Source organism: Eucalyptus grandis, chromosome 6, assembly GCF_016545825.1.
Source record: "Eucalyptus grandis isolate ANBG69807.140 chromosome 6, ASM1654582v1, whole genome shotgun sequence".
In the NCBI taxonomy this organism is placed as follows: Eukaryota; Viridiplantae; Streptophyta; class Magnoliopsida; order Myrtales; family Myrtaceae; genus Eucalyptus; species Eucalyptus grandis.
The window spans coordinates 46,150,712-46,167,787 of NC_052617.1; the positions used below are offsets into that span (position 1 = coordinate 46,150,712).

The 17,076-nt window shown below is 41.4% G+C and overlaps 4 protein-coding genes across 9 annotated transcripts; 1 reads left to right on the forward strand and 3 right to left on the reverse strand.

Annotated features, from left to right (window-relative positions):
• Window positions 1–135: 135 nt before the first annotated feature.
• LOC104450288 (scarecrow-like protein 21) lies at window positions 136–3,001 on the reverse strand. 3 transcript variants are annotated; one of them, XM_010064782.3, is made up of 2 exons: window positions 2,791–3,001; window positions 136–1,917 (listed from the first exon to the last, which is right to left on the reverse strand). In XM_010064782.3, the coding sequence occupies exon 2, from the start codon at window positions 1,813–1,815 to the stop codon at window positions 268–270; it is 1,548 nt and encodes a 515-aa protein (XP_010063084.2). In that variant the 5' UTR covers window positions 1,816–1,917; window positions 2,791–3,001; the 3' UTR covers window positions 136–267. The 3 variants fall into 3 exon arrangements, with proteins under 3 accessions (XP_010063084.2, XP_010063085.2, XP_039171866.1); XM_010064783.3 differs by having other exon boundaries at window positions 136–1,962; window positions 2,791–2,995; XM_039315932.1 differs by lacking the exon at window positions 2,791–3,001 and adding an exon at window positions 2,516–2,587.
• Window positions 3,002–8,566: 5,565 nt separating this feature from the next.
• Window positions 8,567–10,423, reverse strand: LOC104450289. 3 transcript variants are annotated; one of them, XR_005552258.1, is made up of 5 exons: window positions 10,074–10,413; window positions 9,462–9,511; window positions 9,278–9,359; window positions 9,066–9,189; window positions 8,567–8,932 (listed from the first exon to the last, which is right to left on the reverse strand). XR_005552258.1 is itself a non-coding variant. In XM_039315851.1 (5 exons), the coding sequence occupies exons 1-4, from the start codon at window positions 10,312–10,314 to the stop codon at window positions 9,143–9,145; spliced, it is 420 nt and encodes a 139-aa protein (XP_039171785.1). In that variant the 5' UTR covers window positions 10,315–10,423; the 3' UTR covers window positions 8,567–8,932; window positions 9,106–9,142. The 3 variants fall into 3 exon arrangements, 2 of the variants coding, with proteins under 2 accessions (XP_039171785.1, XP_039171784.1); XM_039315851.1 differs by having other exon boundaries at window positions 9,106–9,189; window positions 10,074–10,423; XM_039315850.1 differs by having other exon boundaries at window positions 9,097–9,189; window positions 10,074–10,422.
• Window positions 10,424–10,573: 150 nt separating this feature from the next.
• On the forward strand, window positions 10,574–14,552 carry LOC104450290 (transcription termination factor MTERF9, chloroplastic). Of its 2 annotated transcripts, none has more exons than XM_010064787.3 (6): window positions 10,574–11,051; window positions 12,204–12,261; window positions 12,331–12,497; window positions 12,578–13,270; window positions 13,549–13,993; window positions 14,105–14,552. In XM_010064787.3, exons 1-5 carry the CDS (start codon window positions 10,740–10,742, stop codon window positions 13,864–13,866), a joined length of 1,548 nt encoding a protein of 515 aa, XP_010063089.2. In that variant the 5' UTR covers window positions 10,574–10,739; the 3' UTR covers window positions 13,867–13,993; window positions 14,105–14,552. The 2 variants fall into 2 exon arrangements, with proteins under 2 accessions (XP_010063089.2, XP_010063090.2); XM_010064788.3 differs by having other exon boundaries at window positions 14,114–14,552.
• Window positions 14,553–14,561: 9 nt separating this feature from the next.
• Window positions 14,562–16,939, reverse strand: LOC104450291 (thiosulfate sulfurtransferase 16, chloroplastic). Its single transcript, XM_010064789.3, has 6 exons — window positions 16,606–16,939; window positions 16,409–16,522; window positions 15,975–16,048; window positions 15,469–15,539; window positions 15,335–15,388; window positions 14,562–14,960 (listed from the first exon to the last, which is right to left on the reverse strand). The coding sequence occupies exons 1-6, from the start codon at window positions 16,704–16,706 to the stop codon at window positions 14,865–14,867; spliced, it is 510 nt and encodes a 169-aa protein (XP_010063091.2). The 5' UTR covers window positions 16,707–16,939; the 3' UTR covers window positions 14,562–14,864.
• Window positions 16,940–17,076: the final 137 nt, after the last annotated feature.

Consider the following 17,076-nt stretch of genomic DNA (forward strand, 5'->3'; position numbering starts at 1 on the left):
GACCCAGGCAGTTGTACCTGTTCCAGAATTCTACGTGATCTGAGGGTCCAGGAGACTCCATTAGGAGAGTTTAAATTTTAGGTCAACAAGAACATCATTCAGGAAAAAAGGGAACAGCAAGAAGCAGAGCAAAGATTAAAAAGAGGAACAAGAACAAGCCTGATTTATTTCTAATATGTGATATTACACCTATAGCTGATCTCTTGAAGTACAGACAGAACAAAGAAAATATTGGAGAAATATGGAAAACTCGAGCATTCAAATGTGTCACCTCCATGCACAAGAAGCAACAAGAGGGCGGTTCATCCAGCCAAGGTACAGAGCCCCGTCTCTCTCCTCTAGTGTATACTTGTCGCAGTAACTCGACAGCAAGCTCTTGATCGTAGTATTCACAAAGGAACTTAAAGGGTATGGACTAAAACCAGCCATGATGAACCGCATTCTCCACTTTCCAAGCAACTCATGACGCTCAACTCTCTCCATCCCCTCGCATGCAATCAGGTTAACAATATCCCGAGCAAGGCAATGCTGCTCGACATTGACCCGCTCCTTGTGCTCCCTTGGCAGAGCCACGTCAATGGATTCAAATACTGACAAATAGTAGTTAAGTGTCTCAAGGAAACGCGGGAAGAATGGGGCAGTGTTCGTGTTCGATTCTTGCTCAACAAGAGTCACAACTTTCGGGGACAAGCTCTTAGCCATCCTTATAAGCCTATCACGGTGATTCTGCGAACAGACGCTCTCATCTGGTATGTGATGCAACATGAGGGGAAAATTTACGGCTATTGCCTCGCCAGCTCGAATTGGCAGGTTTCCAATTTCAACCTCTGAAGCGGGAACTCCACAAGCATGGAACTGAAATGGTACCCTGCAGGCTTCAGCAAGTCTAGACAACCTCTGGCCGACGATTTCCAGGCCTCCTCCACGGGCATAAGCAGATCCTGAATCGTTGATCCCAGTTATTCGGATACAGGGTGGCCCACCGGGCCGTGCTGCAAGAGCCTGAATCAGGGTGATCCACTGGCCTCCCTGAGCAATCTGAAAATCGATTATATGGATAATGTTTTCGTCCTTCATGACTTCTGCGATTGATCCGTTCGCCGACATGTACCCAAACTTGAAATAAGGACATATATCATAGAGAATGTGCATGTACGATAGCAGCTCTGCACCAGCAGGCTCTTTGCACTTTAAAGCTTTGTAAATAGAGCTTCCCGAACTTGCCAATCTTGCTATGAGCCCTTCCAACATGTATGCTGATAATCGTTGGATCGGGTCACCGGAAACAGACACCATCGGGCGTAACTCTGATATTAAACACTCAAATTTTAAGGTGTCGTTGTCTTCAACTGCTTTAGCACAAGCACAGAGAATCTCCTTTAGGTCCCTCCTGGAGATAATCTCCATCAATGTCTCCGTCTCCTGAGACATCTGGCCAGATCCAACCAAGAAGTTGATATCAACCGTGTGGGGCATATCTGAGCTGGGTCCTAGCATGACAGTTTCCAGTTCTCGCACTTTTAGTTCGAGGTCATTCAGATGGTCTTGTGCAGAAGAATCAGGCACCGATGCTCGTTTCGCTGTGGGACTTCCATCAGGTGAAAATCTCACAATTGACGGGGAATCATTTACATGATAAGGTGCACTTCCCGAGGATGATTCGAGCATACAATTCCCTTGGCTGCTCTCATCGGAGCATGAGAGATGGTCAAAGTTTGTGATCGAAGACCAATGAGAAGACTCGAGCTCTTTTGCGGGCAGGTCGTAGAACCTGTCTGAAGCATCCCATAATCTTGGCTTTTGTGAAGCTTGCATTAAATACCAGTTCACTGAGTACTCAAGGACAAAGTTGAGGATTCAAGCAACCGGCAGATCTTCAAGGCACCAATGGTATCAAGCTCAACGGGTAGCTTCACTCTACATATGGAAAAGACCTCGATCAGAACAGCATATGCTGCTTCACTGTGCTCTCATGGAACATCAGATAAGAGTGTTTCAGCATCAACGGCAAACCAAAGTGGATCTCATATGTACAAATTCGCATAAGCTCATAGAGACCATGTATGAACCAGCCCATTTGACTAACAGTTGGCTGACTCAAGAGGCAAAACGTACAAAACAGTGAACAAGGCAGAGCTGTCGTGCAACAAAAAAATCTGGCTAAATAAAATAGATTTGCCAACAGAAATCAGAGAATGCTGGTAGAAAAATGAGATAGCTTTGGTGCATAATGTCATTCTCAAAATTAACTTTTTGCATGGTAACCTTGGGCAGACAATCAGATTCACAGTTCTTCATTTGTTCAGTCATATGAATTTGCAATCTGACGAGCAAGCACCAAATGACTAATCAGGGTACAAGATCAAGAACTTATGTTCTTTTCCTGCAAAGTTGAAATACTTAAGAGAAAGGCATATCAATGTCAAGGACACCGCCGAGAGAACAACTTTTCCTTCAGAGCAGATAATATAAGCTTTTGCCAACCATCTACTGCTGAAATATATATCAAGCGAACCTAAACTTCTCTGCAGCGGCAACATCTGAACAACTGTGCGCACGCGTGAGACAGAAAGAGAGACTGCCATTTCTGAAAGCAGAAGACATCAAAAGAACGCCCAAGAATATTCACACCACACTAAAAATGAACCAATTCAGGCCAAAGCTGAAGAAGCAAAAAGATCATAATGAGCTAAAAGAGAGAAAAATGAACTAACACCACCATCGAACACGATCCACCGAAATGAGAAAAAAAAAAGAAAGAAAGAAAGAAAAGAAAGGCCAGAAACTTACAGTGAACTGACGAAGCATAGGCAATTGCAGAACAGTGCAGTAGCCGAGGTGAAGATTAAACGAAACGAAAGTGAGGTAAAGACAGGATTTTGATGGAAACCCAAATCCTATCCGTATCACCGGAATCCAATGACAACCATCTGGCTTTGCTTCGAAGTTCCGCAGCACGACACCAACGGATTCGGTGGAACCAAAAGCAAGAACGATGTTGGCCGTTTTATAGCAAGCCCCCCGTGTTAACTAAGCCACCTTGCTTTTTCGCAGTATTTTCACCAGTGCCACTTAATATTTTCATGTTCAAATAAGATAACACAGAAAAAACTCTCCACCGTCAAGGGGCAATTCTAGAATCCCAAAGAAGGGTGTCGTTAGATACGGCAAACTTAAAGCAAAATTCAGTCTTTTTAATTGCATTACCAGCTGTACAAAAAAAAAAAAAAAAAAAAATTGCATTACCAGACTCTGACCCGAAGAAAAAAAGATTAAAAAAATTTTGTGACAGCAGTCATTGGCCTTTAGCCTCGCCCAGGAGGGATGCAAGAAAATGCCAAAAGTTTAAAGCAATCGAAGGAGGAAGAAATTCGATTTTTTTTTTTTTTGGGTTTCCGAGATGAACAGAGGACAGAAGATGTCAGTAAGAAGTCAGCTTAGCCCCCCACCCACGGTGTGGTCGGTCCACGCGGTTTGCGCCGAAGCCGGGAACGGACATGTCATTGTCTCATTCTCCCCTTGTTTCTTATCCTCGTCGACATTAAATCTGCTTTTCTTTGGCCAAATCTGCATTCCCTTCGCCAACTACGTCAACCAAAAGGCACTGTATAAAGGTTTCGAACGCAAATCCTGCCCCACCGAATATAAAATATGTGGTTAACGTCACAAAAAAAAATCTCGAATTGATATGTCTAAAGCAAATTTATCATTAAAAATTCAAATTTATTATATTGTGATAAATTTAATCTCGATTAATTTTTGTTAAATTAGATTCATATCATACAAAATCATAAACTAATAAATCTAAGACAAAATAGAGAGTGGAATCGCAAATTAGTATACCCTTCAATTGTCACGTGTTGTTCAATTCAGTAATTCAATAATAAAATTTAATGACAATTAATAAAAGGTAAATTTATCACAAATGTATTAATATTGAATTTTTCTTAATGTTAATTCTAAAATTTATTGCATGGAGGAAAATGACATGTATCGATATATTGTCATTTCATGGAATTCTGTTGTAATAGAATCTGCCTTTATTGCGTGCTTTAAGGATGGTCTGAGGTGGATCCAACATTTATTTTGTGCTGCTTCTGGTCAACAACGCCATAGTTTTTCTTGTAATGGAGGCAATGGGCGACAATTCTGGCTTGTCCAAAACGCATGCGTGTAGCTTCGTAATTAAGTAAAGAGAGGAATAATCCAACCCCGAGAGAGCAAGTTCAATCCGTATTTGCTTGCGGCAAGATCATTATCTGCTAAAACTCGTATCGATAATTTACATTCTTTTGAGAAAGTATCACGAGCAATTCCCCAATTTTCACTCGACAATTCAACATTTTCAAAAATATTGTGTACCTTCACATCGATGATTCATTTATCCTTATTTAAGAAAATCTCTCCAAAAGTGCCCATTCCGATGTTCTAAATACGCACACCCACCTAAAAGTACTCGATTCAACTGAAAACACACGCACGTACGTGATCCCTGGGTTAGGAGTGAGGAACCTTTTTTCAATACTTTTTTCTATTTTCAAAAGCATTGTGTGTTGGATGGAGTCTACTTCAGAGTAAAACATACGTACGTGACTAAGGTGGCTCCTGATGGAAGTCGAAGTTTGACATTTCGGGTGTTACTTTTTCTCCATACAGGAAACACATGTACGATAATATTCTTCAATCATAACATCATTTAAAGTCAATGTCGACTTTAATTTGTGCTTGAAAATGAAATTATTAGAAGTTTGATTTTAGTATCAAGTTGAATTGAATTGGAATAGAAATTCACCCTAAGTTGACACGATCACTAAATTTGCGAATATTCTCGTCTTGCCCAACTTATTCCAGTTAATTAATACACTCATCTTTCGCTAAAGTCTTATTATACTAAAGACCTGATAATCTGAACTAGAATAAACTTTAACTAGCGCAAATCCTTGCCTCCACAGCATAATTACCGGCAGAACATCGTCAAAATATAATTAGTTTTATCCATCATAATCATATCTAATATAACATATTTATAACCGACCCTTTAAATATCTCATGAAGAATAAGGACCATCAGCATGATGTCACGTGACCGTCATGTCTTTTTGGCAGTATTTTCGTTTGCTCGAGCTTCAACGGTGGGATCATCATGTTTTCTCCCCTTATGAAAATTTGCGGAATTTTGTCCCACATGCAAGCGAGGTCACGAAAATTCCAAGCATGTAATCATGAGTGCCAAAGACCTCTTTGGCCCGCATAATCGCGAAAATGATTAAACAAATCGGTGTCAGAGACTGAATCGGCGCCAAAGATGAGGCGATCAATCAAAGCTCAGGAAGCAAAGTCCGAGATGGAACCGGTGGATGAACACGAAGCCGAGGAAAACAAGGCGCTTGCTCATCCGATGAAAGTCAATGATTCAACTGATGCAAGTGGCTGTCCATGTCGATCCCCCGTAACGTAATGTCTTGCATAAGGAGTGACGTGGGAATTTCCGGAAAGTCAAGCTTGCTACGTGTACGTGGATTCAACCTGTCACACCCCTGTTTCCTACCAGAAAAGGATAATGACCCGCCATTCTTCCATTTAGGAGTTTCTATAACATATTATTTTATTATGTATATCGTTTTTACAGATTATTGGTTGTGTTTGAATCCGAGTACGACACTGGCTCTTCACCGTACTTTGAAATCTAATAAATGAAATCGAGAAAAGGATAACTTAGTTTGAGATTCTTAGTTTTACGTCTTCAGCTTACCACTTGGAGAGTCGCCCCATAATCTCCTGAAGAATTCATCGGATCTGGTCATTAATGAGATATAAAACTCAGGACAGAATAAGTTAAAGTGGGTAATGTGTGTGGTCTCCAGAGGATCCAGAGGATAGGAAATAAGGCAATTTCAAGGAACGGAGCACGTTCGTGTTGTTGACGCTTGATGGGTCTTTTGCTTTCCAGCGAAGGAAGATGTGAAAAAAGCAAAGTGGTTTTTGAAGTCTCAAGGGAATCTTGCACTTCCACAAACTTACGTGGCAGATGGAACGATACAATTGAGACTCACAACATGTCCTTTTCGGAAGATTATTACTCCGTTACTAGCGTCTGCGATAATCGGGCCTGCATCGAGACTCATAAACAGATGCTTCACGATTGCTTTTTCTAGGTCTTATACTTGATTAGATGATAAAAATTCTAGAAGATAGCAACGTTGTATCGCCATCGGCATTTGCTTCTGATTCAATTATTCAACCAAGTCAAGCAAATTGCTAGAACTAGCATGGGATAGTTAGCAAAAATCGGCGCTGCATAGAGTATGCTTGGAGTGCAAAAAAAGAGTAGCTCATATTGATTCTTCACTTCCAAATTTTCCTCGCTCACTTCTTTTGACACAACACAAGCGGTCTCAATCTTCTAGATAAAAAGTTGAAATACCTGGATTTCAATCAATTGTTTACTGATTTGCTGATACATTTCATGGCTCTATTGTTTTTTCTTGACTTTTGCGCTAAATGTCTATTGTGCAGTTGCACTCTTGCCAATAGGAGATGGGTCTCCATGCAAGACAACAATTCGAGTCCCTACGTGGCTGTCTTCATCGCACATCGTGGAAGTCAAACCTTCCTGCAGAATATTAAAGGTAGCAAAATAAGTCTTAGACTCATATATAACCTATTTAAATCATAAATGAATCATATATAGGTCACTTAATTTTGAAGAAACTAGTTAAATGGATTTAACAATTAAAGATTTAAGATAGATGTGTCTTAAATTTATCTTAAATGGATTGGACTTAGAATCTATTTTCAACCAAAGCCTCACAATCTCTCTATTCCCTCTTTAACTTTATAAAAATATATATTTTTATAAAAATCGAAATTATAATTATTTTTTATATTTCAATTTTCTTTTCTTTTTATATTTTATATTTTTCTTTCCTTTTTTTTTCTTTCTTCTTCCTCTTTTCTTAGTTGGTGGCTGGCATGGCGACAGCCTGCAGGCTTGCCTGTGGCTGGTCACTGACTATCATGGCGGCGGTCGGCCAAAGAAGAAGAAGAAGAACAAAAATAGAAAAGAAAATAGAAAAGAAAAATTATATTATTAAAAAATAAAAATAAAAATAATTAAAATCTTATTTTTAAAAAAATAAAAATAATTAAAATCTTATTTTAAAAAAAAAAAAAAAAATAATTAAAATTCAATTTTTAAAAAAAATAATATTGATAAAAATATAAAAATTGTTCATTAAATTTGTGTTGCATAAAAGTATTTTAGTAATACCATTTTTAAAAAACAAAAATCATAAAAAATAAGTTTTTTAGGTTTAGTTAAATGTGTTGGGTATAAGTCGAGTATAAGTCGAGCATGGGTTAAAAATTTTGCAGAACAATAAATATGTCATAAACGGATTAAATTGATCGATTTGGATCGGATCATTCATGACCCAACCTGGCTCACCGTTTAATGGGTCTACCGGTCTACATAATATTGACAAGCAAAAAGAGGTATTGTCATTGTATCCCTATTCTGTCGTCGTTTTCCTGACCAGAGCAGCGGCTGATGCATTGCCCAGAGAAAGTGCTCGAATTATTGAAGATCGGGGAAGGACTTTTTGCACCTCGCATCGGAAGACATCACAACACGACAATTCATGCTTTGTGCAAAACGTCAAGCGCGAAACATGTGTGAAGCGTAAGAGGGGACTGAGACCAGATAACCAATCAAGACCAACAAAAAGCATGGAGTCACTCCGGTTACTGCGCTTAGTGACATAGCATGGCAAAAAAGAGAACTGGAAGAGTTTGGGCAACACGACGCATTTCAATTCGTAGCCCAAAAAGGAAAGAGGAGTGGGAAGAAAATTTGAGAAAAGGCAATGATTTCAGGTGCAGAGGAGGAACAAAAGCCGAATTCAGTGGCCTAATTAGCTGCTTTCCCAGTAAATTCAGTTAATTTGCTTCACAATCAGAGGGAAAAGTAATGAATTTGCATTTCTTGATTGGAACCTCAAACTCACGTTATAGTCATATGACGTATTGACAGGAAAGTTTGAAATCAGGCACTACGAGAATGACTTTATCAACATTGAGAAAGCAAATTCAGAGAAGACAGGTGGGCCGCCAAGCGAGGAGGTATGCACCATAGAAGAATCAGTTCTCCTTGCATCAGCAAGCAAGTGGAAAGAACCCAAAAAGATGGAGGAGGAAACTTTCAAGTTCAGAAGATGGTCTACCAAAGTAAGTTCGTTGTGAAGCAGCAAAAAGATGTTCCGACATTTCCAGTCTCAATATCACATAAACAAGAAACAAATGCCCGTGCCCGTGCCCGTGCAGTTAACAGTTAAAAGAAATTTATATCCCAATGTTATAACAAAGTCACACCATGTTCTGCTTTGAGGGTTGTACAAGTGCACAAACCATAGAGATGATTATGGATGAACATGGAAGTGCAGAAGCAGAAGAACTGTAGATTCATCTGCAAGAGCCTCCAATAGTACAGGAGCCAAAGCACACTATTAAACTTTCCGCCGGTGGTTTGGCACAAATTTTCTCTTAAATGAGGAAACAAGACAAGAATAGATGCAATTTCGGCGCTGGAACTACAGCAGCAAAATGATCAGTTAATTTCATCACCCGTACATATGTTTGGCAGTTGTGAAATCAGAAAAAGAAGCTGTCGTTAATCCCGAAAAAGAAAAAAGATGCCACAAGTCAATCCTCCCGTAAACAGAGAACAAACTTATATGTAGTCATACATCATAGAATATTTGGACGATAATCAGGAGTATGGGATTTTTTCATATCAACAAACTTACGTCTTTTCATACATGTTTTGATCGTCATAACGTCTTCCAGAATGACACATTGAAACTCCTTTCTTTGCGCATACTCATCCTAATTGTTTCTTCTTGCCATATAATTAAGCCTGGGAGACATTCCAGACCCTGCCAAGAAAATCACAAGCAGCTCAGTGCTGACAGCTTGATTCGATGCATCTTTACCTTTTCTATATGTTTTGGCATCACCATATCAATGGGCAAATCTTTCACAGACTACACTAGAGGATTCAGGAAAAACCTTTGTTTTATAAGAACATGGGGTATATTACTGATTAAACCTTCACACGCGTTCTGGTGAAGACAGCACAATGTGGTCTAACCAGAGAAGAATCTTCTCCATGACTGCCATGGGAGAAATCCACCTGCAACAAAGTAGCAACAAAGTAACCACGAAGTGACAAATGCGGGACGAAGCAAGTGCCCTAGAATCATGTAAAACCACGTCCTTACCACATCCAGGACAGCGGAAATAGTGCTTGTCCCTAAGGACAAGCCCTGAGCCGCCACAGACTTCGCATTTTCTTTGGGCTATCTGTCAGTGCAGCAGTGGCGGGAAAATGAAATGAGGAATTTCATGTAAACATCTCAGAGCTATAGACTACTGAAGGGACATGATGATCTAATGAATTCTCACGATTCTTTTGCTGAACTCAATCCCTGCGACGACAAATGGCGAGACACCAGCTGCATGACACAGTTCGAAAATGGAGTCAACAATCAAAATCGAAGACTACACGGTGAAAATTGCCATAGGATGTGGAATTATGGATAGTCAGATGGATGAAAGATAGAAAATAGGACCATTCACTACTAAGAAAAACAAGCTAGTTAGATTGTTTACTACCATAAAATGTGAGGATACACACAAATGCTTCACTGATCCTGACGCAAGCATTCCTCTGCAATCTCGTGGAAGCAACAGTTTTTAATCTTAGTGATTGAAGTAGTTCTTTTAATCAGCACCCATTTTCTGTCTAATGCTTCTCTCACATTGTCAATCCTCGACGACGACGACGAATGAGCACGGCAATAAGATGAGAGCTACTCGTTTGCCTCGGCACAGAACAACTTCCATTATCCACATTTAATATTTCGTACGCGTTTAGATTAGATAGATACGTAGATGGATTAGCATTCGTAGAACCATAGAACACGAAACGGTTCTCCTGCTTTCCCGGTCTTTGTTTCTCCCTATAAGATCAACGAGCAACACCCTGAATCAAATCAATGAAGAGTACAAGGATACCTATGGCTCCAACGACTATTTGCCACGTAACCTCAGCCTGGCTCGGGTCTGCCACCGCCGAAACCCCGTCCACGGCGGCGATTCTCCTCTTCAATGTCGCCTTCCCGTTCAAGCGACCGCTCCTCCTCCTGCAGATGCAGTTAGCGAACGGTTTCGAGCGATCCCCAACTCTGATTCCGCCGAATGGTCGACGAACCGTCGAGCCGATTATAGGCGACGAAGAGATGGAAGAAGCTTCCATGTCAATCAAACTAGAGAGAGCGAGCGAGCGCGAGAGAGAGGGAGAGTGACAGCGAAGGCGAAGCTAACGAATTCGGAGAGATGGTTTCGAAACGGGCCACGTCGAAGGGATTGGGTCGGGTTCGCGCCAACCACAGATGGGCGTAGGTGGACTCCATTGGTGGGGATCCCTTCGACAAAAATCTCGTTCTCACGTGTTAGCAGTTAAAAACACTCTGTAACTCTACACGTTTGCACGACAAAACCTCTCGTTAAACCCCCCAAAAACACCGACCGACCCCACGCTTCGGCTCCAACAGAGAGAGGGGGCAGCGGGAGGAGGAAGATAACAAAAAACCCGCCGCGGTGCATTATCCGCTCTAGGGTTTTTGAGTATATTCTCTGTCGGTACTCTCTCTCTCTCTCTCTCTATCTCTTCCCGAGGCAATGGCAGTTATCTCTATCTGCGCCTTTGTTCCTGCGCTCCGCTCCCAGTCGGGTCCCGGTCCGGAGCCGTTCCGGTCTCCCTTCGCTCCGGACCCCCTCTCCCGCCGGCCCGGAGAGAGGACCGCCGGCCGGCGCAGCGGGAGATCCCGGAGGTTCGTGGCCCTGTCCGCTCACTCCAACCCCAGGATTCTCAAGGTGAATCGGAAGTCCAGGTACGGGCGGCCCCTGTCGCCCTTTGATAGCGACGACGACGACGAGAGTTTGGAGTCCGATGAGGATGAGGATGAGGATGAGGAGGGTTGGTCGGATGAGGTGAGTTTTTCTTAGCCTTTTCTGTTTCAATTTCGAGGATGTGGTGCTGGTATTGTTTCTTATCGGTTTGCTTGCTTGCATTATCCGAAAGGAGCTCTCATGGCTTTTGCTTACGGAGTCCATAACTATGCGTCCGTTCTTCTAAAATAAAAAGCGTATTTTGATTCTTCTCGAGCAAGCTTCAATGTGCAGCTGACGAATTATGGGCGTCATAGTTTCTTCGGAGATTGCAGGGCATTCTTTCGCCTTTCAGAAGTGGTTAATGGTTTGAATCTCCTCCATTTCAGTGTAGGGAAGTTAGTCTAGATTCTGCTAGGTGAAGAACTAGAAGTATCTTCCAGCTTTGCCATTGTTTTGTTTCGCCGAGGCGCTAGGGACCCTGGAGTTGCTTGCTATGGTTAGCCATTAAAAGGGGGGAAGGGGAGGGAGGGGGGTGAATCCTCGATAATTTGTTATCTCCTTAGTTATGTATTAGACGATAAGGAATGATGTCGTTGGCTAAAGTGACTAGGAGGATAATTGAATGTGTAATGAATTTAGTGATTCTGTTGTAACTCTGCTTGCTTCTGCGATGACTGGGGATAGGCTGTTGCTTTGTGTTGTTAGCTCGACTAATGATTCTTGCGGGATCACTAATACTTGGTGAATTGGAGGGAAAAGTGGTTCGTTTCTGACTAATTAGAGAAGGGAGCTGTAGGTTTAGTCCGTAATTAATTGCCGATTCAGATCTTTTTCACCTTGAGGATCAACTGAATCTGCAAAGCTTCTTTTGGTATACCTGGGATGGGAGGTAATTTTCGAGGAAAAGATAAAAAGCTATTAACCGATGAGATGTTAATATTAAAGGCTCATTCCGGATCTTCCGGATCTTGGAATCTCTGAAGAGATTTTGTTTTGGGTTGCTCACCTTGTCATACCTTAGTCACGTTGTTGATGTTTTATCCTTATTTGGTTTGAGAGATTGCTGCATGCAACTAGAAGTTTTTCCGTGTCCTCTTTTTGGTGGTATGAAACTATGTTGTTGGGCAGGTAGCTCTCAGATTGCAGTGGGCATTTCATGTCTTGTGTTTGCTTTTGCGAGTCTATCTTTGTTAAAGAAGATTTTTCTTTCTTCTGGAATAATCTGAGTTTAGTTTTCCGTGTCCTCTCAAGGATGAATTTGCAGAAATAGCAGAATATGAAGAGCAGAATAAAGATAAGAAAAAGAAAGGTATGCCTGGACACTGTTTAAGCTGTATAAAGTATCCGGTAGACTAGTAATTCATTATACATTTTGCAGACAGCCGGAGACACCCAAACCAAGGTGGGAGATCAGGTTCCCTGAATTCTAGGCAGCAGAATGGTCATAATGAATATAAGAATCCAGTGAGAAATGCTGTGAATACTTTTCCTTCTCCCAACCATGAAAAGGAAATTGCTTCCTACGATGTAATTGGAAGGGGAAAGGTGAGTTCTTGTGACACAGGGAACTCTTAAATGGGTTTTGACAAGTGACAAATCATCCTTTTCCTTTTTGGTTTTTTTAGCCGGAAGAAATCAAACCTCGTCAGCACAGTTTTCCTCGACTTTCTGAAGAAATAGATTTGGACGAGAGATGGATCCCTCTTCTTGATTACTTGTGCACTTTTGGACTTAAAGAATCACATTTTCTTCAAATGTATGAGAGACACATGCCTTCACTGCAAATAAATGTTGGCTCTGCAAAGGAGAGGTTGGATTACTTGTTGAGCATTGGTGTCAAAAATCGTGATGTCAAAAGAATACTTTTGAGGCAGCCACAGATTTTACAGTACACAGTGGAGAACAATTTGAAGTCCCATGTTGCGTTTTTGACGGGACTGGGCATACCAAATTCTCGAATGGGACAGATTATAGCTGCTGCTCCATCCCTGTTTTCTTATAGTGTTGAGAATTCTTTGAAACCCACAGTTCGCTACTTAGTTGAGGAGGTTGGCATCAAGGAAAAGGACTTAGGTAAAGTGGTACAGCTGAGTCCTCAGATACTTGTCCAGCGAATTGACGTCTCATGGAATACTCGCTATTTCTTCCTATCAAAGGAATTAGGTGCACCAAGAGACAGTGTAGTGAAGATGGTAACAAAACATCCCCAGCTTCTGCATTACAGTATTGATGACGGACTGCTGCCAAGAATCAATTTTCTGAGGAGTATTGGGATGTGTAACTCTGAGATCTTAAAAGTTTTGACTAGCCTTACACAGGTAATATATTCACTTCTGATTGCTTTGGACTACTAATTATCTGGCGCCTTACCTTTACCAGAATCATTCTGCTTGTAGATTGCACAGTATCTGTAGTAGTAAGGATTAATCTTTCTTTTCCAGAAAGAAAGAACAATTTTGAATTTGCAAGAGATGAAGTAGCGGTGCTTGATGCCATGGGTTGATTTTCCAGGATAACTTGTAGCCTATGATTTATTTTTCACATCTGGATGTTTTTTAAACTACAATTCTGAATAAGTCAATCGTTGTCTTGGCAGGTGTTATCTTTGTCGTTGGAAGACAATCTTAAACCTAAATACAAGTACTTGATTAACGAACTTCGCAACGAAGTGCGTGCTTTAACCAAGTACCCAATGTATTTGAGTTTGTCTTTGGACCAGAGAATCCGCCCTCGCCACAGGTTTTTGGTTTCCCTAAAGAAAGCTCCCAATGGGCCATTTCCCTTAAGTTATTTTGTTCCAACAGATGAGTGTTTCTGCGAGCAGTGGGCTGGGACCAGTTTAGATAAGTATCTGGCATTTCGCCAGAGGCTACTGCTGAAGGATTTTGCAAAGAAGTATGAGAAACAAAGATAGCATGTTCACGAGAGTATACTAACAGAGATATTGGAAGAACTGAGCGGTCATGCTCTAACATGCCCCTTGAACTGCTGAATTTTGCTGCGCTGTGGAAAGTCTTGGACTACTTACCAGCAGATTATCTGTAAGTAAAAACACAGGCAAGCATGCGTTGCTTAGATCATGAAATGCATTGCTTCTCTTTTTCTGGGTTTCAATTTTACATGCCATAGAATCTTTACTGTGAACTTTGCAGAATTTGCAGCTTCTTTGGGCGCTGATGGGGAATACAAATGGGGACAGCAAGACAGTAGTTGAAAATTTTCCGATATGACTTCAGTACATATGGCTGAGCGGAATGATAGAAACAGGCACACGTGTGGTAAATGATCCAAGGCCCCTCATCTTCGAGATGTCTCTCTTTCAAGCAGTTGATTTCTTGAGGTCGGGGCCATCTTCAGGCAATTTTGATGTACGGATTTTGTCTAAGACAATAGTCATGTAGATAATTGAAAATTTTGAGAAATGTGATGCAAGTTTGTCACAAGTTCTGCCTTATAGTGCAAACATACCTTTCCTAAATATTTAACGTTCAAAATTACAGGGCGTCCTCTTTTGCACGAAAGGTTGCTTTACTGTAACTTGAGTGTAAATAGTTGTGAATGTATACTATGAAAAGAGGACTGTCGTGCAAGTGCCTTTTACTCCTTCGTGCTTGAAATCGGTATCTTGTTTTGCTAATAGAAGTTGATACGGTAGCATCACTAAGCAATATGGATTTGCGCATGCAAAATTTGAGCATGTCAAAGTTCCACAAAGGTGAACAAGTTCGGAGGCAACTAAAACAGAAAAAAGGGAACTTCTGCATTTGGGTGCTTTTCATCCTGGCTGTTGAGCAATGTTGCTTCAATCCAGCACCAAGACTGCTAAAGGAACAGTGAAATAATTAAGACTTTGGTTTTTTTTTTGTTGGGGGGGGTGTAGAAGAATCACTCGGTGCGGGATTAGTCTGATGCTTAAGGAGCTTCGCCATGACCTTGCTCTGAAGTAGGAAGCCCCTTCTCTGTCCAGGCAGAGTACCCACCTGCGACGTTTGCAACTCGGCCAAAACCCTGCATAAATCATTACCACATAGTACATTTAGCATTCAAGAAGCGAAGAGATCTTATGGGTTAAGTGTACTGTTGGCTCTGATTTGTGCCGCCAACTTCTTTAGCTCTGGATCAAGATCTTGGCTTTGTGTCAATAGAATGTCCAGCAAAATTAGTTCAGGAGTTCTGTTGCTTATACTGACATTCTCCGAGCACAGTATTAATCCTTGAGTTAAAATTAGAACCGCCATCTCACTGAAATGCCAGTAGAATATCCCGCTGTCTAATCTCAAAAAAAATTTGTAAATCGTCTGGTATGCCAAATTGACGTGAAGGAAATGCTTTGCACAGCCTTAAAGTTGAATGCGCAAGGAATCTTTAGAAGCTCTACTCACAGCAGATTGAAGATCGGTTACAGCCATGAGAGACCTCCTTCCACTCTTACACCCCTGATGTAGCAACAAGAAGCGGTAAACCTTTGAATACAAGGAAACTCAAACCTGGGAAAAAGCTTGCACAAAGAACATACCACAACGAACGCGTCATCTTTGGCAAAGTGCGCTGATACTTCATCCAAGAATTGTGGGTTCTTCGACATTTCTGTAAAGTCAAGCAGATACAATGATGTTCCGCAACACAAGGCCTATTTCGATTCACTGCTCTGCTCTACTGTTGTTCTAGAACAGCAGTCAACCATTTAGGAGGACGACTCTACTGTGTTTCTTCAACAATCCAAGTGCACGTCAAACTTTCATGTAGCTGCTAGTAAATGGGAATCCATGATGGTCCTTTCTTTTCGTTTATCTATAGTTTTTGGTGGCAAGCTAAGCGAATTCAACATGCTGTAGTTTTGACTTTCCCAGTCACTCGAGAGTTCAACATGGATTCTAAATATCCATATGCCAAAATCAAGAAATTGAAAGATTGGAGCCCGCGACCCACTTTATGCTAGTTGAAGAACCTCTAGATCTATCGGAGCATTCATCAACACCGAGAGGTCATTGACAAAGGAATGAGAATGATGAAGAAATATACCTGCACCAGTTCTGAACATGTATGGGATATTCAATGCTCCTGGTGGATGTCCAGCCTTAAATTCATCACATGTCCTGAAGCAAATCAAATGAACAACAATTTTTTTCAGCATTGCTAAATGCTACAGCAAGTAACTTGTGCTGAAGAAAGACCAGAGCTATCGGCACACAATATAAAATCTCTCTATCTCTCTGCACGCGCCTGCATGATCTTCTCTGTTTTGGATATGGATAACTGATGCAAGCCAGACAAATAAAATGTGCAGTCTTATCTCATCGAGTCAAGTCGTTCGAGTTCGCTCATGCTCGAATTCACTAGAAGGGAATATTGTATCTCGAATCCTATAACATACTCTTCACACTACCGATCAAACGATCCCGAAACAACATACAAGAAAATCCACAAAATAAATTTCTCGAGCAACTTCACTGTACCTGACGTCCAGGTATCGGTGTCCCTTCCTAAGGAGGTCATGCGCGACATTGACCGTCACCGATTGCGACTCCGCTACCGCAGATTCAGCATTTCTCGCGGTATTGTCCAACCACCTAAAAAGAGAATAAAAATAGGTTCGCTCACCCAAAAAAAAAGGAGGGAAAACACTCAAAAGGATCAGAGAGACGGAGAAGACCTGAAGCTCAGGTAATGAGGGGGAAGAAGAGGGAGCACGGAACGAGCTAGGCGAGAAGCGGGAACGGTGGAAGCCATAGCCATAGCCACAGCCAAAGCCATGAATGAACACGACGACGGCAAAGTTCCAGATCTTCTTGCTTATTGATTTTCACGTTCCTGGTGTCTCTGTCTCGCCAGGAATATATATTTATGCTCGCGTGCAAGTCCAAGTCATGCAGACGATGCGCTTCTCCGCCGACTGACTCTTCTCAGACCTTCTCACCTGTTGAGTGAAGAAACCAATCAGGATTTGTCATCCCTAGTATCACTCTGAATTCGTTACGCCACCATGAATATGGTAAGAATGGATAGAGAAGAGTCGCGATACTATAGCCCATTATAGAGAAGAGTCGCTATACTATAGCCCATTTCCATAATCCAACTTTGTGAGATCTTCATTTCCTGAACTGTCATGTATTAGTTACCACAA